This window comes from Chelonoidis abingdonii, chromosome 24 (assembly GCF_003597395.2).
Source record: "Chelonoidis abingdonii isolate Lonesome George chromosome 24, CheloAbing_2.0, whole genome shotgun sequence".
NCBI lineage: Eukaryota > Metazoa > Chordata > Testudines > Testudinidae > Chelonoidis > Chelonoidis abingdonii.
In genome coordinates this window covers 20,846,258-20,871,335 of record NC_133792.1, presented here as the reverse complement: position 1 = coordinate 20,871,335, position 25,078 = coordinate 20,846,258, and the positions used below count along the sequence as shown (strand labels likewise).

Genomic DNA, 25,078 nt, shown 5'->3' with positions numbered 1-25,078 from the left:
ATGTATTACCGGCACACAAAACCTTAAATTAAAGTGCATAGAAGACGACTTGGCATACTACTTCTGAAATGCTGCTGATGCTGGGCTACAGGGATAAAAACCTGACATTCTCTTGCGTTATGAGCACCTCCTGGTGACTAACCCATAGAGGAGCGTGAAGCTTTTACCTTGGAGAATGCAGTTGCCAGTTTAATATGGAAAGAGAACAAAAAGTGATTTTTTAAATAATAAATAATAATAAGGCTCGTTAGGAGCACAACGTGACCAATCATTTTCCATCACAAGAGCCACAAGCCCCATATAAAAAGCAAAATTATAGATTACCTTTGTGAACACAGCTGTTTAAATACCTGAGCATACCCTACAGAAGGTCGTTTAGGATTATTTTTAGTTGTACTGGGTATTTCAGGGAGATGGACAAGCAACTCCTGTGAAAGTCGTGTCAGCCAAAGAAAGTGATGATGCAAACCAAAACAGGAACACTGAAGAAATTAAAGATCTCAAAATACTGTCTGAATTATTTTACTGTAAAGAGACTTGGAGGAAGAGTAATAATTCAGAAAACACTGGTTTGTTTCCTGTTCTTGCACCGTCTCCATTATTATATCTTGCTCTGCAACTCAATATCACAGAAAGAATTTTACAGTATAAAAAAGAGTGCATGTATTTTTCTTTTGAATGAATACGTGGATTTTTCTTTAACCCCTTTAAATTAGTCTGGCTCTAAATTGTGGAGTGGGGGAGGGATTACTGAACTCCCAGAATTCAAGGTCACAAGGGACCATCTAGTCTGACCTCCTGCATATTGCAGGTGACAGAACTTCACCTATCCATTCCTGCAATAGACCCATAACCCCTGGCTGAGTTACTGAAATCCTCAGATCATAATTTAAAGACTTCAAGTTACAGAGAATCTGCCAGTTATATTAGTTTAAACCTGCAAATGACTTGTGCCCCATGTTGCAGAGGATGTTGGGAAAAAAAAAAAAAAACACGCAGGGTCTCTGCCAATCTGACTTGGGGGAAAATTCTTTCCCAAACCCTAAAATGTCAATCAGTTAGACCCTGAGCATGTGGGCAAGACCCATCAACCAGATGATATAATTCTCATATTTACATCACATCAGGACTTCTGGAAATGTAATCTTTGGGCATTTATATTGACTTGCTTCACAGAAAAAAAATTGTTTTTAATTTTTACAACCCACTGTTTGTGATGGTGTAAGACACTGTACGTATTTCTGAAATAAAAGTTAGTTTAGTTGCGAAATATCAGCAATCACAAAGGAGATTCCTTTCTGATGCAAGCGAACCAAGCTCATAACAGTATTTTCGGACACATTTCCACAAACCGAGGCAAAGTCTTTTTTCTTAATGATAAAAAGAAATTGCCTCAAGATTTTTAATGGTTATCTTTTTGCCTCATCCTTCAAATCTACTAAGCTTAAGTTTTTCTTTAATATTATCACTGTAGTATTTAAACACTAAAGTTCATTTTTCTTTGTTTAAAATCTCCTTCTGCCTAACTTTGTATCACTGACCTTCTGCAAGGAAATGAATGTTTTACTCACAACACACTTGTTGCCAATGGAAGCATCCACATTTTAACAAATAAAACTGAACTTAATTTTCAATTTTTCTAATAGTTTAAATAGGATCATGTAGAAAATTCTTCCAAACGCAGATTTGGGGAAGGGAGGAATAAGGAAGGAAGGAGAAAACAACCATCTGCTGTGTTAATGAAAACAACATGCTTGACTTCATAGGCATGTTATGGGAAGAGCATTCAAGATAACATGCTATTAACGAAATTATGAAATAAGCATTACAGGTGATAGTTTACTGCAGGTGCATTCATAACACTGCAGTTTTAATAAATAACTACTTGCCTCTAATATTGAATTCTTATGTGGCTCATTCACTTTTCCAGCAAGACAGCAATGGGATATAGCGTTGTGAATAATTGGTTTGTTTGACTTGCTGCTGGGTTCTTTAAATAATTTTGGACCTAAGAAAGTTATGAAACAAGTTATTAACTAAATATTGTAACAAAGTAAATTTAAAAACAGTTCTTAAATTTTAATTCTATTAAATAAATATGTAAAGCTAAGAGCCGCAGTTTCAAATTGATGGGACCAATGGCTTACATTTTTATGATGCAAAATATCACTTCATTAAGGAAGCATCAGGTATTTAAAAAAATCTAAGTGAAAAGTGACTTTAAATAAAAGTTTGTTTTGTATGTACTGAAGGGCTCAACAGTCATACATCCAGTGCATAAACCCGGAGGGGTTCCTCATTCCTACATATGCACCTGAATCTGTACTAGAAGCTGGCAAAGTTCGAGTGGGAATTTTAGGCTCCTGGGGAACCCTCTCTTTCCAAGCAACCATTTTCTACTTTAAATCCTTTTCCCATTCCCTCAGCAACTACTTCAGGCAACTAACATTCTGGCTCAGCAGCTAACAACTAGGAAGCTCACAAGTAGCCACCAAGACTATAAGCATTGTGTTTATGGAACAAATTAACAAAAAATTTCTCCCAAACTTATCACAACAACATTGACTTTACCTACCTATTGCAGCAACTCCATATATTGAAGGATTTTGCACTGATTATAGCAAAAAGTAATTCATTTAAAATGAATCATCTGAAGCATTTTCTATATCTAATATTCACTATTTAAATTAGATCACTGGCACTTTTGAAACATTCAAGCAGTCTGACACACCTGAGCTTCCAAAAACAGGAACTCATCACATCATAACATTTATTATTTAATAATTGTTAGTTAGAAATGATTAAGCTAAAATGGAAACATTTACCTGTGTACTCTGCCACTGAAGCAATTGAAGATGCTGTTGATGCATTTTCCCAATCTCTTTCTGTGTTTCTGCTTGGATTCCTGCTCAATATTGGTAAGGATTCCATTGACTCTACTCTGTTGGAGCAAAGCAGGGATCACCAGTTTGAGTTTTTTGTTAAATAAATTATTTCACATTCAACAGACCATTTTCTCTTAATGAGAAAAGCAATTCTCCTCCAGCATAACTGTCCCTCCCAAAAGACGGTAAGTTTCTATCATCTATTTTTAAAAGATGAATACAAGGTAATGTGTATTATAGATCCAAATAGAACAGATGAAGAACCCCATCCATATGCCATTTTGCCTAATAACTTTATAAAATAAATTAAGAATTATTATTATATCATCAACATTTAAACCCAGTCCTATTTCATAATATAAGATTTATTTTTAATTGTCTTTACCGTTGGGAAGGAGTGCCACCAGAGTGTATGCTTTCAGGTTCAGTAGTTGCCGCTGAGGCCAAAGACAGGCTGGAACCAGACTGAGCACTACTTAGATTATCAGCTATAGGAAAGAAAGACGACATGAATTATTATTTTGCTAAAAGAGATTGCAGACTCAAGTGGGAATGAAAAATACTTACGTGTGGAAGAACATTTTGTTCCTGAATCACTGTATGACTCTTCTCGATGGACAGACTTTGGCCTAGGTTTTTTGGGTTTTGATTTGGGTTTTCCAAGTCCTTGCTCTTCCAAAATTTGCTGCTGTTTTTTCCTCAAGTATTCTTGTTTGATGAGTTCTCTTCGGGCCTTCTCTTCCTCTTTTCGTATTCGGTCCTCTTCAGCTTTGCGACTGAAAAGCAAACATGGTTTTCAGAATCTAGTAACTTCCCATTTTCTCAAGGAAAAGGATAGGTTGTAAAATTATTCCTTTCCACAGTGCAGTGTAAATGTTACAATTACCGGGCTTCATCTCTCTTTTGTTCAACTTCTGCCTCAAGCTGCTGTTTTCGGATCCGAGCCTCTTCAGCTTTCCGCTGCTGTTTTAAAAGGAATGCTGCGCGCTTTTTTGCTAGTTCATCTTCTGCTTTCTGTTCATCCTGCAGAATTGAATTTCCACATAAGATACAGAGCTTTGGAGATGGGAGAAGGGAGATTAAACTGGACATTAACAAATACTCTAGGTCAAAAGTGAAAACTTCACAAAGCTCATTTCTATTCTGAGAGTACCTTGAGGAATGTATAAACTACATTCCAATCATCTACTTTACAGGTGTAAAATAGTTTCCAAATATCTTGTGAAGTCTACACTTTTCCAGACTTCACAATATAATAAGTTAAGGAGTTGTACACTACATAAGTAGTTTTTAGCATTTTTGCTCAATAAGAAAATCTTGTGAAAATACACATCTAGTGTTCATGGAGATCTCATGGGAAAAGTCAGCCTCAATCATAGTCCACTATAATTTCATTATCAAACAAACAAAAATGCAGGAACATATCTTAAACTGCAAACTACACTGTGCAGTGTAATTCTCACACTGACCAAGACATCCTGTATCAGTAATTCTATTATACAAATGTATTTACTGGAGTGAACCACCACCAAACTATACTATACCAAGGCAAAGATCAAATTCACTAAAGTTTAACCAGCTTCTCTTTCAAACTAATTTAACTAGAATTTAAAGACATTGTGAAGTTGCCATGCTTGTGATACTCACTATTATTAATACTATACAGAAACGCAAGCACATACAATATCCTAGTAGCTTCTTTAAATTTTAACAGCTGCAAAGAATATTACATTTGAAAAATATATAGTGCTTCTATAAATATCATAGCATTAATATACTTCAGCTATAACAACTTCCCCTTACGCATTCTAGAGCAAGTGATGAAACAAAGAAGGCCTGTTAGTACATTACTTGGAGCCAGAACCATCTTTCTGTTATATGTTTATACAGTGCCTTACACAACAGGCCCCTGGTCCGGGACCTAGGCTCCTACGCATTACCACAATACAGATAATTAGAGCTGGCTGGAAAACAGTAATTTCCTTTAGCACAGGATTTCAAGATATGGTTTTGCAACGATCTGGAGAAAAACCTGGACATTTTTAAATTCTTCATAAAACAAAATTACCATACTCTGCACACCTCTACTGGGTGCTGCGGAGCCTGACAGCCCCAACTCTGAGGCAGCCCATGTGGTGGGCTGCCCTAAGGTCATGGAAGCCCTGGGAGCTGAGGCAGCTGTTGAGTCAGGAGAATAGAAGTTTAGGCTGCCAGGGAGCTGGGAGCCTGAAAATCCAGCCCATCATGAGGGCTGCTGATATGTTGGGCAGGTAAGCTAACAGGAAACCTGTCAGGTTTTAAAACCTGCCTTGGAGGTACGGTTCTGTCAAAATTGATGTGGTCCTGCTAAATGCTTTAATTTTGATGAATAGGCTAATTTTGATCAAAAAATGCTTTGCTGAAATTTTTACGACCAGTTACGTAAAAAATTCTATACCCTGTCCAGCTCAGATGAGCCGCAGAGAAACTATTTCAATACACAAGACAGAATTTGTGCACACATTTGAAAAAGAAAAAGATGTAGAACTCCCTCTCCTCCTCAACCCACTGGAAATAGGAGGTAGATACAAGAAGTTTGTCAGATGATATCAAAATTCTCATCTTCCAGCAGCTGGGCACATGTCACAAATTTTTCACCAGTGCATGCATTTATATCTGTCAGGAACTACCAACCACCACATCCATCTTTCATATGTTTGCAACTTCCTGGTGTCAGGTAAATATTTCAAGCTACAGTTATCTCAGAACACCAAATGGAGAGTCGAACAACTCAAAAATTGCAGATGAAGTATTTCTGCAACCTTGAAGAGGCTTCTTAGAGTTCCCAGAATGCAAGACAAAATGGTGGTGACAGACTGGTCTTAAATCATCTCATGGGGAACCCAATTATTTCTTTGGCAGGATGTTTAAATTAACAAAAACTGTTATTTTTAATTATTCACCTCAGACAGTTTCACGTATCCCACAACAAACCTTAAAATAACAGAATGTAGTTTATGTATCTGGAAGGTATAGACCTTTAACAGGCTTTTAAAATATTGAATTATTGTTTCCATTATTTTTACCACCATGTCTCAAGTTATATAGATTGAAGAGTATCAGATGATGTCTGGAAACTGAACCACCAGAAGTAAATGATGGTTTAATATGCCTCCAATAGCATGGAATCTAGTCATGAAGAAGTTAACAGATTGTTGAAATTATATCCAGCTTTATACATCACATGATGAAAATCCATCTAATGACTACAAAGTGAAAGTGAAATGTGTATTCCAGCCAATCTTTTTTTCCTATCCCAACTTTTGGGAGCAGGATAGTAAATGAGCAATAGTAAGTTTCATAAAATGTATATGTAATACAAGCAATGTAAGTATTCTTTCCACTGCATTTATCTTCTGAATACAGAGAATAAATCCCTTTGAACATATTAGTAAAAACATATGGGGTGAATTCCTGGTGCCACAGAAATCAATAGGAGCTTTGCCATTGATTTCAATTAGGCCAGGATTTCACCCATAAGTTTAAAGAACTCTCTCCTCTACAAAGAACTCTTTTCAGATTCAAATTTTATCATTAACGTGCATCCACACTGTAGTGAGTTGGGCCAAAGGAGTTTGAGGACGTACACACTAGATTCTAATATTAAACAAATGTCTAATGATGCTTCATATATATATGAAACTGAAAGCGTCCTGTGCTTACCTTGAAGAAAAACCCTAGCCCAGACTTCTGATCACCTTCATTAATTATGTCTGTAGAGCTATCCTGGCTTTCAATTGCTCCTTCTTCATCCGGGGCTTTTAAGTCAGACAGGTCTACTTCTATGAGATTAACCTTGCTTCTCAGTGGTTCATCCACTAGGACGTTTTCTTTTCCTGAGCCATCGGAAGAATTTAATCCTTCCTTTAAGCTGCTATTCACATCTTTGCTCATTTCAGAGATAATATTTGCATCTTTGGAAGTAGAAAGAACACATGCCCGTTGATTACTCTCATCATGGCGTCTACCGCTATCAAAGAAAAACTTATCTTGAGAGCCACTTCCATGATCTGGACTATTTTCAAAACCAGTTTCTGTTGGTGTCCTGAATGAATTATTAGAAGGAAATGGTCTTAAATGTGGTAAGGTTTCTACATTTTGTGTTGGGGTTTTAATACGTGTTGAGTTTTGATGTCTGTCTTTAGCGACTTTCAGTTCAATTGGTTTTCCAGAGCGAGGACTCCGCCCTTGACTAAGTCGAGGTGGTTTACGAAGATTGCTCATTCCAGTTGGAGAGAGGGGTTCAACAAAATGAATTGATGGTTTTACCTTTTGGTCCTGTGAGTTATTTCTTGTACTTGGTGATGGTACCGTTGGAGATTTCATAAGAAGTTCTTGCTGGTGAGAAATCTTTAAGATAGCCTGCTGAAGTGTACTGATTGTTTCATTTAGTTTTTCAATGGAAAGATCACATTCATTGATATCCACCACTTCAGAACCATTATCTTCTAGAAGAGCAGCAGAAATAATCTTGCTTTTTTCTATTTCATGCATAGCAGCAGATTCTTTTGGTTTGTGTAGCTCAACAAAAGCTATGTTTTCTTGCATTTTCACTTTTGTTACTTCCTGTGCATCATAAAGCATTTCTTCTCTCTCTTCCTCTCTTACTAGAAATTCCTCTGACTTTGACCTCAAAGAAACTTCATCTAAATCCTCACCACTGTTCCGAGAGTATTCTTTTGCAAAGCGTTCTGGTTTAAGTGGCTGTAGAACATCCACAGCTTTCCCTTTTTTAACAACATGCAAAAAAGCTGCCTTACCCAGCTTTAGTCGCTGCCGAGCAGACAGAGCCTCCATTTTTTTCTTTTGAGCTTCTATTGCTCTTCGCTTCTCCTCCAACTGCATGTGGAGCTGTACCAGTTCAGAAGCCAAAAGATTGACATTATCTTTATTTTGTCTGGTGGGGCTTTGCTCTCGCTTTTGTTTCCAAGTTGTTAACGGTGCTGGGCAGCTCTCTGACCCATCTGGTGTGGTCTTTTGGGAACTACTTGTACTGGACTTTGTTTCATAGCTATTAAGTCTTTGGAGCTTCCGTTCTGCGAAGTTAGTCATTCTGACACTCCCACTAGTCATGGACACACTGCTAACTTGAGAAATTGTACTCAGACATGGACTTGAACGTCCACTGGCATCATCCTTATCTTCGTGTTCCTTTACCTTCATATCCTCTTGTAACTTTGCTGATTCCTCTTCACCTATGTATTTAGTGACTACTGGATGGTCATCTACCACCACCAAATCTTGTTCAGCCCCCTCTGCATCGAGATCTGACTCAGAATCTTGTCTCACCATAGTCCATGTGCTACTGGGAACATGTGAGTTAGTACTTTTCACATAGCTGACACTGACTTTGCTTGTTACATCGTCATCAACTTTGGCAGTATGAAGGAAGAATCCTCCACTGGATTGCTCCTGAGATGAAGGATCTAAACTGCTACTAGCTAACGGACTAGGAACTTCTAATCCTGCCTCAGAGAGTGTCATTGAATCTGCAATACAAGGATCTGCAATTGCGGTGAAATCAGAACTAGAAATTGGTGTAAAAGTCCTATTGATATCATGATCACCATGACTGCTATTTGCTTTTTTACGGACCATAGGGAGGTGCCCCTCATTTAGCCTTTTTGTTATGAAGCCCCTTTGTTTCCCCTCACCACACTCATCCTCTTTATTGATCATTTGTTTTTCCTTTGCTAGCTTTAGGACTGCAGGCATTAAAGGTTCTAAGTAAAAACTACCTGGTTTGCTTTCCATGGCCTCACTTTGTGTTTTTGAAGACCATGTGGTTGCAACTAGGCTAGGCGCCCTGGATGACACACACTCCAGTTCAAGGTCAGCCCGGTCTGGTATTTCATCAGATCTGATTATTGCAACAAGTTCTTCATCTTCATCCTCAATTTCAACATTGTTCAGTAAACTTTTTCCATTCGTTTTAATTGATGAAGGATGAGACTGGTGTTTTGGAGTTAGATTGACAATATTTGAAGCTAGGCTGTCTTTACTGATTGATCTAGCCAGGCTAATGCTGTCACCAGATCCAGGGTCCACATCGCTACTTGTGGCATGATGAAGAGCAAATGGTGTTGGCTGAGACAGAGGCCTAGAAGAGACAGAGCCATTAAAGAATCTACAGATGCGAAAGTAGTCACTGCAGATTTTTTACAACATATAAAATCTGTGCTCTATTTTGAGAAGAATGGTCTATATCAAGAGTGACTAGTGATACCAGGTGGCAATTTGAGTTGCCTTGACCTTGAGAGGCTGGGCAGTGTTTGCCACTTTATGAAAAAAATCACATCCCTTTAAGGCATCTCAAATTGTCACCAAGGATCAAGACACCCAAATCACCTCTGAACATGTAGGCCAATGTGTTTAAAGAAAGTTAAATATCCTACATATGCCGGGCTCCAAACAATTCAGACTACAGACTACTGCAGTCAATTTGCCATATAATCTAACCCCCGGCTTCTGAACAAAGGAAGTTCTTACATCAAACAGAGCAATTACCTGGGTTTTTTCTCTGGCCATGCAAGAACTGAACCTCGTGGCTGCCCATCAACTCGTGTCAAAGAATTAGAACGATGTCGATGACCTATAATATTTTTTAAATGTTTACTGAAAGCTTTGGAAATGGCGTTTTTAAATCATCGTTTTAAAACATTAAATACAATAAACTACATCACCAAGAGATGGCAACATAAAACAGGTAAACCTTAGTACACTAAAGCAGGAAAAAAGAAATAAAGGCAAATTCAATATTTAAAATAGATATGAAAAGTAAAAGCTAACCTGCAACAAATGTATGTGTTTTAGGATGACTGTAGACAATACAAGTATAAAGAAATCTTTAATATCAAAGATTATAAAACAAGTAATTTAGCATTTGCTTTAATTATAAATGCTAAACTTGAACTTGATCTTTTCATAAAGCCAATTTTTAAAATAATTCTCAATACACAGAAATGCAAAACACATTGGAACTTTGAGTAGATTTGTTTTTATTGAGTATCTTACTTCCTAACACTTTCGTCAAAGTTCTCCACACCCCTGATAAGTTGCTGCTTTCTTTTTGTGCCAAGAAACGCAAATTGTTTGTGTTCATTTCTTGTAGATTTAATTCAGGAGCACACTCCCTTTTGAAATGAATGATATTGATAATACTTTGCACTCTTACAATATCTTTCTTGAAGACATCTTAAAAATCCCTTTAATATCAAGAAATGTATATTGCCAATATTAAATTCTGCAGTAATCTTTAACCACAATAAATACTTAAGTGACTGCATACTGACTGACTGTTGCTTAATTCAATTTTAGATTGTTCACTTATGAACCACATATAGTAACAAATGCAACTTATCTCCCCCCTGAATTTGCTTACAAGTGAGTAGTTTAAATCTTTAAAGTTCCTCTGATTTAGAATGTTTAAAGTTAAATCCACAGCCAAAATGGAGATTTCTGCATTACCTAAATAATCAATATCATCATGTTTGAGAACTCATTCAGAATGTAATAATGCTTACATTGACATCCTATCTGTAAATATGCTATATAAGTTCCTCCAGGTAAACACTTCCCTTGGCTACTTGGCTCACTGTACATTGTCATACAGGTTTGAGATGGAAGGCTTACCGGAGCTATCCTCCCCTTGCAATGATTTCTGTTGCTTCTGTCTCAAAGGCAGTAATGGATGGGATGGGCTAAAGGCAGGGCTTCCTTTGCCACTAAGGAAAAAACAAAAACAACTTAATCACTATCATAAGAAATACTTTTCTAGAGAGGTAGAAGAAAAGTGACATACTTGGAAAGTTACCTGATAGCCGATACCCTACCATTCTTGCCAAGCAAAAACGTATCACTAAATAAAAGAACTGGTAAAAATTATTCTAAGCAAATATGGAAAATTAAAATCAATATTTCAGTTACAGTATTATACATTTCAGTCTACTACTGGAAATCAAATTGACATGTACTACTTATCTATATGCAGTGATCTTAATATGAAACTTATTTATTTACTTTATTTAACAGTACACTGGAGACAAATACATGTATAACTAATAGAAAAAGAGGACTGAGGGAAGATTAAGAATATAAAGTTACTCAACACACCTCTTCAAAAGTAACCTAGAGTTAAGATTTTAGTTTAATCTTATGATTAAATCTGAAAGAGAATATTAGAAAAGAAACCCAGGGAGTTTCAACCAAAAATCAGTTAAGAGATTTTACATATCCAGAATAGGCTATTAAACTGAAGAAACCATTTGCAATATGATCTGTGCCAAAGTTAAATATATTGTCACGAATATGTGAAAAAAAAATACATGTAGTCACGAAAGCTACAGGGTTACAAGGCAAAACCAAAATGCCATGCTGTAGCAGATTTTTGTGGTTGTTACTTCAAAAGACAAAATCAACTAACAGACTGGCTCCTAAAGTGCTACCATCCACAGCTCTGCTACCTCAACTTCTTAATGGATATTTCTCTCTAAAATAATAAAATAAATAATCATAATCATAATAATTTGAACTTTTCATAAATTTAGTGGGTTCTAAACTAACTAACAACTCAGGAGAAAGACCTGCTTGTCACTGTGGACAGTTTAACGAATCCCCTTGCTTCACATGCAGCAGTTGTGAAAATGAAAATATTAGGCAGCATAAAGATTACGATGGAAAGTAATACTGAAAATATGCCACTGGTATGTCCCCACCTTTCATATTCCCTGGAAAGAGATATAGTAGTAATAAACAAGGTTCAGAGATAGTAATAAAATTTATTAGAAGCAAGAAACGGAAGTGTCCATACAAAGAGAAAAGATGGGGACCATTTAGTTTAGGGAAAATAAACAAAAGGGGGGCGTCATAATGTATAAAATAAAGAGAAGAAACTGGGTGATCCTATTTACCCCTTTTCATAATATATGAAAAGAGAGATGTTGATGAAATTTGAAAGGCTGCAACTTTAAAACTGAAAAGGAAAAACTTACGCAACAATTGATCTGTGGGATTCATTGCCACAAGACATTATTGAGGCCAAAACCTTAATAGAATTCATAAAAGGACTGGACATTTATAGGAATATTCAGAACATCCATGGCTGCATTAGAGAGCATTATTAAAAATAAAGGTTTGAAGGCATATAAACACCCTTGCTTCAGGGCACAAGCCAACTTCTGAGGAGATTAGGAAGAAAAGTCCCCTGTGGGTAGGTTATTGCAAACTGCCCAGTTCAGGGTTTTGTACCATTTTTTCTGGCAGCTTTTATGGTCACTGAGAGGCACGATAATGTGCTAAATGAATCAGTGGTCTGATTCAGTAAGGCAATTTTTACACCCCTATTTGTGTCCTGATCAACATTATGTGAAGAGATGGTAGTCCTTGACTTGATTTAGCTAATAGCTTCACAGGCTTTAGCACAGGTAAGTTCCTTCTCTCAGTGCACTCTCCTCCATACTGAATAATGCTACTACCTCTCATAAGAGCAGTTCACCAGAAGGTGTATCTCCATTCTCTACAAAGAATAGGAATCATGAAGCTGCACCACCACTCCAAGAACAGCTAGGTATACTATTATTTTTGAGGAGAAAGGGCTTCTCTACCCCAGAATTGCCAATAACCATTAGAAGACTTCCAGTTCTTATCAGCATGGAAAGCAACGTAAGAACTGAGATCTGTTTTTCCCCTCAAACATTTCTCTTGCTTACTGTTCTCTTTTTCTTCTTCTGTCCATACAGTGGACTGATTTCAGTTTGGGTTTTTGCTTTGTTTGTTTCCTGTACAGTCATTCACTAGAAATTATCAGTAACACTGCCATTCCAGAATAGCTTTTATTTTTAAAATTGCCTAACAGAGAATTAGTACAGCTTCTAATACAGTGATACTGCGATCATGATTAGAGTTTTTCACTCATGCTATGAAGATCACAGACCACTGTCAAATATTCCTTAATCTTGAGAATTGTGCACGTTTTAGAGACTGGGTGCAAAGACCTTAAACTCACACACATAAAAAAACCAGATAGTTTAGCAGTAATAGAAATTCCTAGATTACCCAACTGGAAATAGAAGCAAGACGATGAATCCAGAGACAGAAAGACAGACTTACAGATAGCCGGATTCTTCAGGGTGCAGGTAATACCTGTTACAAGCTTCTGGGTGTAGCTGAATTGAAGGCTGCAGGTCTGCTGGATTTGTACTAGTTGGACTAGCCATGAAACTTCGTTTAGTTGCATTGGAAATAGGAACAGGTGGACGACTGCTCTTCTGCTGCAACACTGTTTTAGCTGCACATATTTGTATAAGTGTTAGCACTACTTCAAATTACAATACTAGAAAGTAGTACAAAAAAAAATCATGTAGCCTCACTGCAGAAGCTCAGAATTAAAATACTGAGAAATTTTAAATTTCACTTTAGTTTTTGCAACATTTATGATTCCGAATAGTTAAAATACAGAATAATCAACTTTATAAACAGATATGAAAACTGACACTGATGAGGAATCATGAAACTCAGATTAGTTAGAGCAAACTGGAATAGTGGCTTTTTAATTAAAAACTGTCTGTGGATGAATTACCTAACTCACTGTACATGAGACACATGCAAAGTTGAACCCAGGTCTTCAGAGGCAAAAGATTTATACGAACTGAAGTACTATACATGGTTTCCTACTTTATTTTGCTCTGAGTCACAAAGGTTACAAAATCTAAATTTTAGACTAATGCAACAAAGTTTGAGAATGTGAAACTTGGGATCAATTTCAACAGTTTCAGCAAAAAGATTATTCTATTAAGTTTTAAGCATATAAATGAAAAACTTCACCATAATTCTCATTTCCTTACACATTTTTCATCTCATTTTCACAGCAAGTTAGCTCAAGTGAGGCCTGCCACTCTGTGAAACATTCAAGCTACAGAGTGATCTGATTAGCAGTTGGAGAACTGTGCTAACTCAAACAACCCAAACCTGCATCCCCACTGCATTACTAGCTTGACCATCACCTGCCCTCAATCTTCAACCAATAGCACCTGCTGCACCAGTTTAAATCACTACTTAATTCAAGCTATAGATTTTTGTGTGGGCATGAGTCGGGTTGTGAGCAACGCTTGATTATACCTGAAGTTAATACTTCAGTGAAGACAAGCCCACATGAGTATTCATTTAAATAAGTTATGAGATTCAGAAGCAGCATTTTATAACGTGACATGATTCTAAAGCACTTCAGGTAACGGTACAACAAAATAAAAAACCAAGGTAGAGCTCCACTACTTCTTGCCCCTGACCTTACTTACTGTATGTGGAACTTACTAATGAAACTTTTTAAAATTTAATTGTAAAACAGCTCTTTTGAGAACAAAGTTTTGTGCTAAAAAGCTGCATTACAAAAGAAGAATCATAGTGACATTCAATAAAGATGGGACTCAAGTCAGCAATGTTTCTAAGTCCGTCACTGATAGGAAGATGACTGAGAATTTTAAATTAAATACCTTTCATTTACATAGTATATTTCATCCCAAAATGCTTTAAAACTCACATACGTAAACCAGGACGTCAAACTCATTGGGAGGAGAGGATCGCATTCCATGTTCTAATTACAATCCATGGGCTGGTATACGTCATGCTATGCACAGCAGAATGCTCTCTCTCTCAAAGGGACAATATGGCTTTTATGCAGAAAAAGAACTTAAATTATTTGTTCAGTGCTCTACTACCGCATTGACTCATTCCGAAACTATGAGGTTTTTTTAGGCCCACTGTTATTCCTACCTTTGTTTCTCTATTCTCTTTTGTGTTTCTTCCCCCATGCCCTGTCTTTTGAGCCTCCTCTATTCTCTTCTCTGCATATCCTTCCCTGCAGCAACTCCCAGTTCTCAATCCCCATAAACTGCAATCCCACCACCTTCTTCCCCATTCCTTCTGAAGAAGTTACCAAGAATGACATGGTTATGTTGGCAACTAAATGTCACCACTGGACTTTATAGCTGGCACTTCAATCAGATTACTAGAGAATGAGGAGTTCAATTCTGAGACACTGTTTCAGGCCGTATTCATATTCAGTTCAGTTACTTTCTGTTCACATGTGGAATACTCTCTGTAGCCAAGTACTAAGAACTTATTTTTGTTTTAAAATGAAAGCTGAGATTCTGCACAATCTCAATATGTCTTGTGGGCTGGATCTTGCCCGGGGTCATGTTTTGACACTCCTCATATATAGTAATAATTCCACCTCTTTCTGAAATGTAGCCATCTCCAAGATGAAGAGTAGCACTTATTCAAGAGTATACATGAACACTGCACAACAGATTAAGAAACAGATGTGAATACTGTACCCAACAAACTCCAGGGGGAATGAAAGCACAGTCCCTATCACTGTGAGCTATACCACATAGCAGTGGATTAAATAATATACTGAGCATGGAAGGCAAAGATGTGTTACATCAAGGTCTTCTGTTGGAACCGAATATAAAAAGACAATTATTACTGCAGCATTTGAAAATAATTTTAAGTATTTTGAATTACTACATTTGTTTTTAAAGGGCTGAATCATCTGAATATTCAAACAAGATTTTAATAGGTGTTTAATGGAAAAGATTCCAATGTTGCAGAAGAAATAACCTAAAGAAAGCTCTCTGGCCTCATTTCTGCAAGCATAAGCAGATGGTGTAAATAGTCACAACTTACTCCACTGAAGTTAAAATTACATGACAGACCTAACAGATGAATTCAGAAGTTCAGATAAGCCTGGTAAAGAAGTAAGACGCTTTAGGTCTTCAGTTACAGAGGATCCATGACATGATGAATGAAAGAAATTCACCTTTGCCATTTTAAAAAAATCTCAAGAGGACAAAAATAAATCTTCAACTGCAGTTTGCCAAACTGCATTAGGATTTTGTTGCACCATTTAAAATCTGAGGTTTTTACTACAGTTTAATTCCCTCCAAAGTTTCAAAAGGAGTTAAATGAGTCATTAGCGCTTCTACAACAAAAGCAAGCAAAAACCCCCAAAGCTGGAGAAAGTTACATGTAAACTCATAATTATAAGTGGAATGATCTAGTGATCAATTTATCTTCATTGTATCTGATTTGATGGTGCTCCTATGAAGTTTTAATTAACAACAACAACAAGGAAAAATGTTAGCATCCTTCTCCTTTCATAGACTGGAAGTTGCTAGAGAACTATTTAAAAGAATGTGAAACATGACAGCAGATGATACAATTACATATCTTTCAATCCACAGCTGGATCTCAAGGCAATTTTTTTTTGAAAATGTAAAAATTTTCAAGGAACTTCAAAGAACAAAATATTTTGGTGGCAATCAATTGAGAGAACAATACAGTAAAAACAAGCAATTTCATTAATTTATATTTGTTTAAACAAATACAAAACAGAATTAATATTTACCAAAAAGTCAAAATATCTCACCATCTTTTATTTCTTGAATGTCCCTGGGCTGTACAAAGTCTGGCTTGACATTCTCAAACCACCAGAATAGTTCCGCAATGAAAACCATAACATTAGGCTTTAAAAAAATAAAAAAATAAAAAGTTTAGGCTAGTGGCTTACCTACATTTTGCTTAAAAATGTGTTTTCCATTACGTCTTACCTTCAGAACTGAAGGAGCATATAGCATGTCTTCCAATGTAAGGTAGAAACATTTGTTTAGATACTCATTTGAGAATTCTCTCAGAAGCTGAATATTATAGAGGCTGTCTGCAATTGAGGTTACCTCCTTCAAACAGATATCTGGTGGGGAAAGAAAAAGTCAAAGATTACTGAAACTATCCTGGTGAACTGAATACTGGGTTACCAGTCTATTTCATAGCTACTGTAAACAATACATGTAGGGAAAAAAATGAACCCTCAGCTTCAGAGCAGGATATAGCAGACTCCAATTCAGAAAACTGCTTGAACCCCTTGAAAGGATACCTATGGACCAGCAGTGACATTTATTCTACCAGGCAGATGGATTTTAAGCACCCTTGTAGCAGGGTTATGACTGCTACAATCAATTTTGGAGACAAATTTCCAGAAAGAAAAGTTGAGGAATCCTTGGTGATGCATCTGAACTGGCCCTAAATTGAAATCAACCATCATAATGAAGAAAGTCACATATACATGAAAGGAGGAAGGAACAAACATAGGCATAACAAAATGGTTTTGTATTCAATTTGGAACACCCATCCAAACAACGGCTTGTAAACCACAGTGACAGGCATGGTAAAATAACATCAGCAGAACACACACAAACATGCCAATTGAATAAAAAGCGGTTCTGAAGCAGCAAACTTTACTGCAAAGAAAAAAACACTGCTTCCATTATAAAGCTACATAACTCCTGATATTGTACACTAAAGTAGTAGAACATTTAAAAAGTATATATTTGAGTGTCAGATTAGTGCATCATCATCCACAGTCAGACTTTACAAATTGTTAGCTAAGTAACTGTGTATACTTTGACAATTATTAAACAAAATAGCTACATCACATCATCTTTACCTTATTTTTCTTTCCAGAACTTATTTAGAGTTTAAAGAAATGGAATACGTTCTACTGTCTGGCTTTTAAATCTTGTTTTTAAATATTTGGTATTTATATGCTGCTATCTATTAAGATATTACTCTTTACTTTGAACAAACTGATCAAAAAGGAAAAAAATTGAGATAACTCCAGGAACTGGAGTTTTCAAATGGAAGAATCAATTGAACATATGACATTTTAAGCCATTCTGCACGTATGTAAATAACTCCACAAGGTGCAAGGTAATGGAGACTCATTCTGAGTGAAAATTTGATAGAGGAGAGCAGAAAATTTAATAAAGGCGTTAAACTTAGAAATATGTATAATTCAATGAAGAAAAGAATCATACAGGAAAACAAATACCTGGAAAATAAATCTCAGGGTATATTCCGAAACATTCCAAAAAAATTTATATTGTAAGTATGATTAATATTTTTGCCATTCATACATAATTTGATAACATTTAATTTGTATATGTGGAAAAATTTAAAGATAAATGGACAGTTGTATACTTATTTCTTTTCCTGAGACTAAGTTTGAAGCCAGATTACTAAAATAATTCCTTTTAACAAAAAACACATTATCAGATGTACATCTTTATTTTGTTTTACAGATCTAGGAACATCTGAATTTATTTGATATGGAACTACAGTAGTTATATTCTTCAGAATGCCTTTGGATGCAAAGTAATGAACCAAAAGGATGTTGTTTTAGAAACACCAAATACTGATTTTATGAAAAATATCTATTTGCCTAACAAAGTTAATTTTGGACAACAGATTAATTATTGGGTTATGCTATATTTTGTTTAACAAATACTACAACACAGCACAAAAAATGACCAACTGTATATATTTATGTTTCTAGTTGAATTTTTTTAATCAAAGTAATTTTTTTTTTTTAAAAAAAAAGTTTCCTCACATACCGTCTAGCTTCATTTGTTCTGGGCAATAATAGTGTATCACAGCTAGAAGAGCAGCACCATCACTGCCATCCTTCATCAGGTCTTCAAGTAATGGGAAATAAGGTAATTGCCTGCTTGAAAGATGGTCTCGTCGATAACGCACCTAAATAAAAATGATGTTTTACTGCATAATTACTGAAATACCTTATGGTGCATCTTTAGTTTTAATTTGTTATATCTACTGTGAATCATTTAGAACATTGCCTCTTCCCTCAATGGAAGTCAAGTTTGAATACTACTATACTTACTTTTTAACATTTTCCCATAACATTTGGAAGCACTCACCAACATCAAATCTAACTTATGTATTTTTAGAAACTAAACACAGATTAAGTCAAGCTCCACCCACTTAGAGGTGTGAATGCAACAGATCAAATTCAAAAGACAAAGATGACTAAGCCAAACTCACTTAAAACTTGAAAAGCCAATACAAAACTTAATCATGGCCAGGGTGTCCCTTACTAATATCAACCCAGGCTTCACAGGCAATGAGTTATTGTAGTCAAACTTCTCTTGAATTGATACTCAATACCATAGGCGATTTCATCAACATACAGTTTTGTGCAGCAGAAAAACAAATTGGGGTGAGATTTTCAAAAGTGCTCATGAATGATAGCAAAGTTAGAGGCCACAGAAGTCAATGGCAAAACTCCCAAAGATTTCAGCATGAGCAAGTCAAGTCAATACTGAGCACTTCTGAAAACCCCACCCTAAAGATTTTTGAGAAGTAGGAGCTGACTATTCAAAGTCATCTAACTACAGAAAGTAAAATCATTTGGAACTGCTGCTAGGCAATTTTCCAAACTAAAAATTACTTAGTGTTAATATTCTTAAGAAGTCACATGCGGGTTAGTAAGGTACCTCAGTGTTTAAGAGTGTGCTGTTTAAGTTCTATCTAATTGATGGAATGACATCACAATGAGTACACACTATGAATCCTAGTAGGAATCCTTTTCAGAATGAAAATATTCATTTATACATGAAGGGCCTAAAAAAAAAATAAATAAATCTACATTTGAGAAACTATTTTGACTACTATAATCTGGTCCACTATGCAACTATAGTCTACTCTAAATATATACATAAAATGCATTTATTTTTAAAAATCATTTTTTTCTGAATGATACTATACATTCTGCAAGACAGCTCAGGAAAGGTGTGTCGTTCTATATATATATATATTTGAGGATGGCACCAGCTGAGAAAAATTCTGTTCAATGGAACAAAGGTCACTCAGATTAAAAAGTAAGAAATTAACCAGGTAACAGCATATTTCAAGTTATGTTATATAATACATAAAGTTTAGCTTTAAGTTTCCATTGCAAAAGATATGTAGCTCTTTCAGTCTTAAATAATATCTATTTTGTATGAAGAGAGCAGTAAATAATATTTGCTACATTGTAGGTAAAGCCATCTTAATTTTTTTGGTAGAACATTTGTTTTCTTTACCAGGTGTCGATTATTTTTTCCCCAGCCTGGAGCTCTCCATACATATGTAATGTAAAGTTAATCATACTGTACCACACGCGCATACTCCACTGGTTCCAGCATGCAGTGCGATAGGGCATGCATCAGATCAGGCTTACACAAAAAGAAATAGTAAGATATATGATGGTGATTAATCAGTCATGAAACAATTAAATCCATTATGCACTGGAAATGTGGTTGCTAAATCAAATAAAATAAAATGAGTACCTATACTAAGGTGATCTGGTTAGTTTCAAGAGTGTATTATTTACATGTTGTTCAGTAGACTTAAGTATTTTAAAGATGAACTTCAAAGATTTCTCTTTAAACCTAAGATTACTAAAATGAAAAACTTTTATATGCATTTTAAAAATAGTGCCAATTTTTTTTTTTAATTAAATCTGAGCCAGTCATCAGCAATTCTTAGCACTCCAAACATTAGGCTCCCTCATTTCCTTTACTGGAGTGAAAGGCATTACATCCACAATAAGAAAAGAGTCCGAACGATCCATTCCATTCGAAATTATTATTTTCGATTCATTATTCTCTTAAACCTGCGTCTTCTGTGCTGAAATGACTGTTTAATTTCAGTATAAAGTGGAGTATCCCTGTTATAAAATTAAAGAACTGAAAGTGACATAATGGAGGGCACACAGTCCCGTGTGATCTACAGAGCACTGGACTGGGAGTCAAGGAGATTCTATTCCTCACTCTGCCAATGACTTGCTTTGAAACTTTGGGCGAGTCACTTCCATTCTCTGTGCCTGTTTGCTCTCACATCTTTTGCATGTCTTGACTATTTAAACTGCAAGTTCTTTGGGCATGGATTGTTGCTTGCTATGTGTTTGTACAAGGCCTTGCACAATAGGGCCCCAACCTCAGCTGGTGCCTTTAGATATTAATAGAATATAAATAGTTATTTTGATTGCTCTCTTGAAGCAGCACAGAGCATGGATCTCAGATAAGCATGAAATATTATATCCTAAAATGAAAATATGTATAAAATAATTTAAATGGGTTTTTCAATCTGTTTTTTGGTGACTAACATCATTATGGCAGAAAAATGGAAGCCCCTAACTCTCCTATGAAATCCACCTGTTTTATGAAGTCTGGTAGCACAAAACAACACTAAAAGCAGCATATCCAGACACTGGAGAATCCCCAGTGTATGGGAATTCAGGGTTGCCACTGCTGCTCCCATGTCACCAATCCCTGCATCCAGCTGATCTTAAAGGCCATTCTAATTTGTCAGCAACTAGCCTGGCAGACTGAGGATTGGGAAGGGGCAAAGACAACCTACAGACACCTTAGTGCATCCCTTTGGGCCTGCATCAAACACTTCTGGTCAAGACCAGAGAATATAGCTCAGAAAATCTTCTGGACAAGTTATTTAGGTTCAGGGAAAGCTAAGGATCGTCTATAGACATGATCAGCACTAGGTTTTAAACATCTCATACTTTTTCCTGCTTTAGGATCTTTCAAATTAATTGACTTTTCAGGCCACTTCAAAACAAAGAGAGCATTTAGTGTGAAGTACCATTGTTTTACTCTGGGTATGAAGCACTAGATAAACACCTGACTCAGTGTCACTTGTGGTAGACAGACAGACAAGTCATGAGTGTGGGGTAAAAGGACAGATTTGACCACCCTATAACATACTCCTTTATTTCAGATATTTAAATAATTTAATTTGGGCCTCACATTTGGCTCAAAAAATTAAAGGTGGGAATGGTGTGGGGCGGGGGGGAGCAAACCAGCAGTTCTTTGCAGAAACACAGGAATGGCTGAGGGATGAGCAACTGCATTTACTGTGCCCTCCCCTCCCAAATTTTGCACTCTTTCCAGTTTACAACCAAGATGATGGTTCCCATCCTCCCAAAATGATGAAAATGATGAACAACAAAGGAAATACTGCAAGAGACAGGGAAGGGATATTATTACAACCAAGGAGGAACCGAGGAACAGGAGAACACAGAAAGTTTATATATATATATATAGGGCCCTACCAAATTCACAGTCCATTTTTGTCAATTTATGGTCACGAGATTTTTTTTTTTTTAAATCATAAATTTCATGATTTCAGCTATTTAAATCTGAAATGTCACGGTGTCGTAATTGTTGGGATCCTGATCCAAAAAGCAGTTGTGTGTGTGGGAGGGGGAAAAGGGGACGACGGATAGATGGACCTTGTTTGCAAGGTTATTGTGGAGAGGTTGCGGTACTGTTACCCTTACTTCTGTACTGCTGCTGGCAGTGGCACTGCCTTCAGAGTTGTGCAGCTGGAGAGCGGCGGCTGTTGGCCGAGAGCCCAACTCTGAAGTCAGCAATGCAGAAGTAAGGATGGCATATATGATATGATATTGCCACCCTTCTGCTGCCTGCAGAGCTGGGCCCTCAGTCAGCAGCTGCTACTCTCTGGCCGTCCAGCTCTGAAGGCAGCAGCACAGAAGGATGGCATGGTATGGTATTGACACCCTTACTTCTGTGCTGCTGCTGCTAGCGGGGTACTGCCCTCAGACCTGGGTGCCCAGCCAACAGCCACTGCTCTCTGACCACCCAGCTCTGAAGGCAGTGCAGAAGTCAGGGCGGCAATACTCCGATCTCTGTAAAATAACCTTGTGACCCCCCGCAACTCCCTTTTGGGTCAGGACTCCCAATTTGAGAAACACTGGTCTCCCCTGTGAAATCTGTGTAGTATAGGGTAAGAGCACACAAAACACCAGATTTTACGGAGGAAGACCAGATTCACAGTCTGTGATGCGTTTTTCCATGGCCGTGAATTTAGTAGGGGCCTATTCATATAGCTTGCTACCCCAGCCAAAAGCAAGTAGGTTTGTACAATATAAGTTCAATTCCATTAAAAAAAACCTCGTTTTTCATGTAGGTACTTCTGCCAACAGGTGGAAGGAAAGTCTCCTTGGATCAGGCCTAAAAATATGTTAATTACATTTCTCCCTAGTATGTTTACTCTATTTTCATTAAATCACCAAGGATGCACTTCCACCAGCTGCAGTAACTTAGTGTTCAAGTGTTTTACCATCATGTCTTCTAACCCACCTCATTGGACAATGGTGTCTGACATTTTCTGGGTTACCAACGGAGTAAACACCGGCAAGGGAAGGCTCAAGCCTTCTATTAACTGGGTTAGGATTCTAAGGGTGTTATTGTTAAATAAACAGAAAGTTAATAGTTTGTATTTTTTTTTAGCCAAGTTATAGCTGCAAAGTGTTATATAAGGGAGTGTAAGAAATGCATCTAATGATTTACTCCAAAACTTAAGTACCTATTAAATTTAAATTGACCAGTTTTTATCACCTTAGTGCTGTAATAAATGTCTACCTTGAGCAAAAAACAATTCCTGAAACTTCTAATTTTCCTCTTACTGTAATCTTATTTCACTCCATCCCTCACTCTTGTATTTCTAACACAATTCTGAAGTGCTGTACAGTGATGATTATGCTGTATGTACAGTATGTAAAATCATGTTATGGAAACTAAACTTTATTTCCAAAAACCTTAATTAGAAAGATTAACTTTTTTGTCTAACAAGCATTTTAATGGAAGCAAGTACTTTGAAAAAGTTTAAAAGCAATGGTTTTGTGGAAGACAATTGGTGTAAAAGTAGTTCACTTACAGGTACTAATTTCCAATACCATTTGGAAGGAGACTGCTCAGGAAGCAAGGAAAGGAATGTAGGAATAGGAGAGGAACATCAGCAGAGCAAGTTATACACAGTAATACTTAAATGCACTTAAGCAACAAACACTTTCATATTGTAGAGGGATGCTAGTCCAAAATATCAATTTTAAAGCATTACAGTGAAATCCAAGGTGTTCAACTGATAACCAAATTGTTAGCAGGATCCTCAAGACCACTTGTAAATTAAAAACAGCACATAAACCTTTAAAATTGAAGCACGTTATGCTGTGTCAAAGGATCTGAAAAAATAGTAACTCTTCCTCAATATGGAAAGTAAAACATCTTTGCCTCATTTATGCATATTACAATTGTATCCCTTTACTCAACAGTGCCAATTTGAGGGATGAGCATAAGAAAGATATTTTTTAGGCTTCATTAAGACATACATTGAGATTATCAGTATTGTATTTATTTATATTTGAGGAAAATTCATTTTACATTCTCCACTAATGAAAGTGTATTATATCTTTGCAACATTAGTGCATTGTAACATAAGTTAAGGGGGAATAGGGTAAAAATTGCACACACACACAGATATACCATTCGAATGCTTAGAACATACTTATTAAAGTTAGATTAACCTCCTGAATTTCCTTGCTATAGTTATTTTATGCACAAAGAATCTGTGCCTGAAAGGACTTCAAAACATATGCTGTATGTTTTGTGGTACTGAAATCAGACTGTATTTACCAAAATCATAGCATTCAAAGCTATTTCAAGACTAACCAAAACTTAAAAAGATAAGACAAAAGGCACTAATGGGGATTAAAGGGAAGTAAGGGCATTACAGATAAATAGAAAACAAATTGTATACACAAAATCTCAAATGAATTTCACTGGGGAGGATACCTCATATCAATTTCATTTAAAAAGTACTGAAACTCACTTATATCCAATTCCACAGCATGATTTCCGTTTTAACTGATAATGTTCATAATTCAGCTATTAAGAAATTAAATATATTTTACCTTTTGGTGACCTGGGCTTTCCAATAATTGCTGTTTTAATTTGACTTCTTTCTCTGTTATCTCTCTCATTTTAAGGTTCACCTAAAATAGTAGGGAAAAGATAATAAAAATGCAATTGCATACCAATTTCCAGAAGTCATCACTTAACATAATGATCAATCTTCATTTCCCACCATTGTAGAACTACGACTCATAATACTCATGATTTTTTTTTTTAAACTCTGCTTCTAAATTCAACTGACATTCCACTCATACTGGTAAGCTTTGCAGCAACATAAGGTACTGCTTTGCAAATACAATTGCGTAATTAGTAATATAGCCATAACAGTAATTTCTTCCAAAAAATGTTCTAAGTATTTATTTTAAATATATCTGAAGTGAAAGTGCTGTAAGCGTAAACTTACATTCTTAGTTTTCCTCCTAGAGGCAGGCATGTTTCTACAATATAAACTACAATAATTCAATTAACTTTCATCTTTCATTGTGTATACCACTGTTACACAATAAAGGAGTCTATTCTCCTCTAGTTGTGTTGGGG

The 25,078-nt window shown here is 36.3% G+C and overlaps 1 protein-coding gene across 3 annotated transcripts in view; it reads right to left on the bottom strand.

The window, feature by feature from the left end:
- CAMSAP1 (calmodulin regulated spectrin associated protein 1) overlaps positions 1-25,078 on the bottom strand; it is a 43,997-nt gene that overhangs the window by 5,247 nt on the left and 13,672 nt on the right. The window contains exons 4-17 of one of the 3 annotated variants that reach the window (XM_032767490.2): positions 24,541-24,621; positions 23,508-23,540; positions 18,368-18,509; positions 16,529-16,668; positions 16,348-16,444; positions 13,032-13,209; positions 10,557-10,648; positions 9,432-9,516; positions 6,588-9,024; positions 3,772-3,908; positions 3,453-3,661; positions 3,271-3,373; positions 2,826-2,941; positions 1,890-2,008 (exon numbers count right to left, since the gene is read on the bottom strand). In XM_032767490.2, coding sequence (XP_032623381.1) covers positions 1,890-2,008; positions 2,826-2,941; positions 3,271-3,373; positions 3,453-3,661; positions 3,772-3,908; positions 6,588-9,024; positions 9,432-9,516; positions 10,557-10,648; positions 13,032-13,209; positions 16,348-16,444; positions 16,529-16,668; positions 18,368-18,509; positions 23,508-23,540; positions 24,541-24,621 — 3,969 coding nt within the window. The remainder of the gene's footprint in view (positions 1-1,889; positions 2,009-2,825; positions 2,942-3,270; positions 3,374-3,452; positions 3,662-3,771; positions 3,909-6,587; positions 9,025-9,431; positions 9,517-10,556; positions 10,649-13,031; positions 13,210-16,347; positions 16,445-16,528; positions 16,669-18,367; positions 18,510-23,507; positions 23,541-24,540; positions 24,622-25,078) is intronic. The other 2 variants (XM_032767492.2, XM_032767491.2) reach the window with 2 other exon arrangements.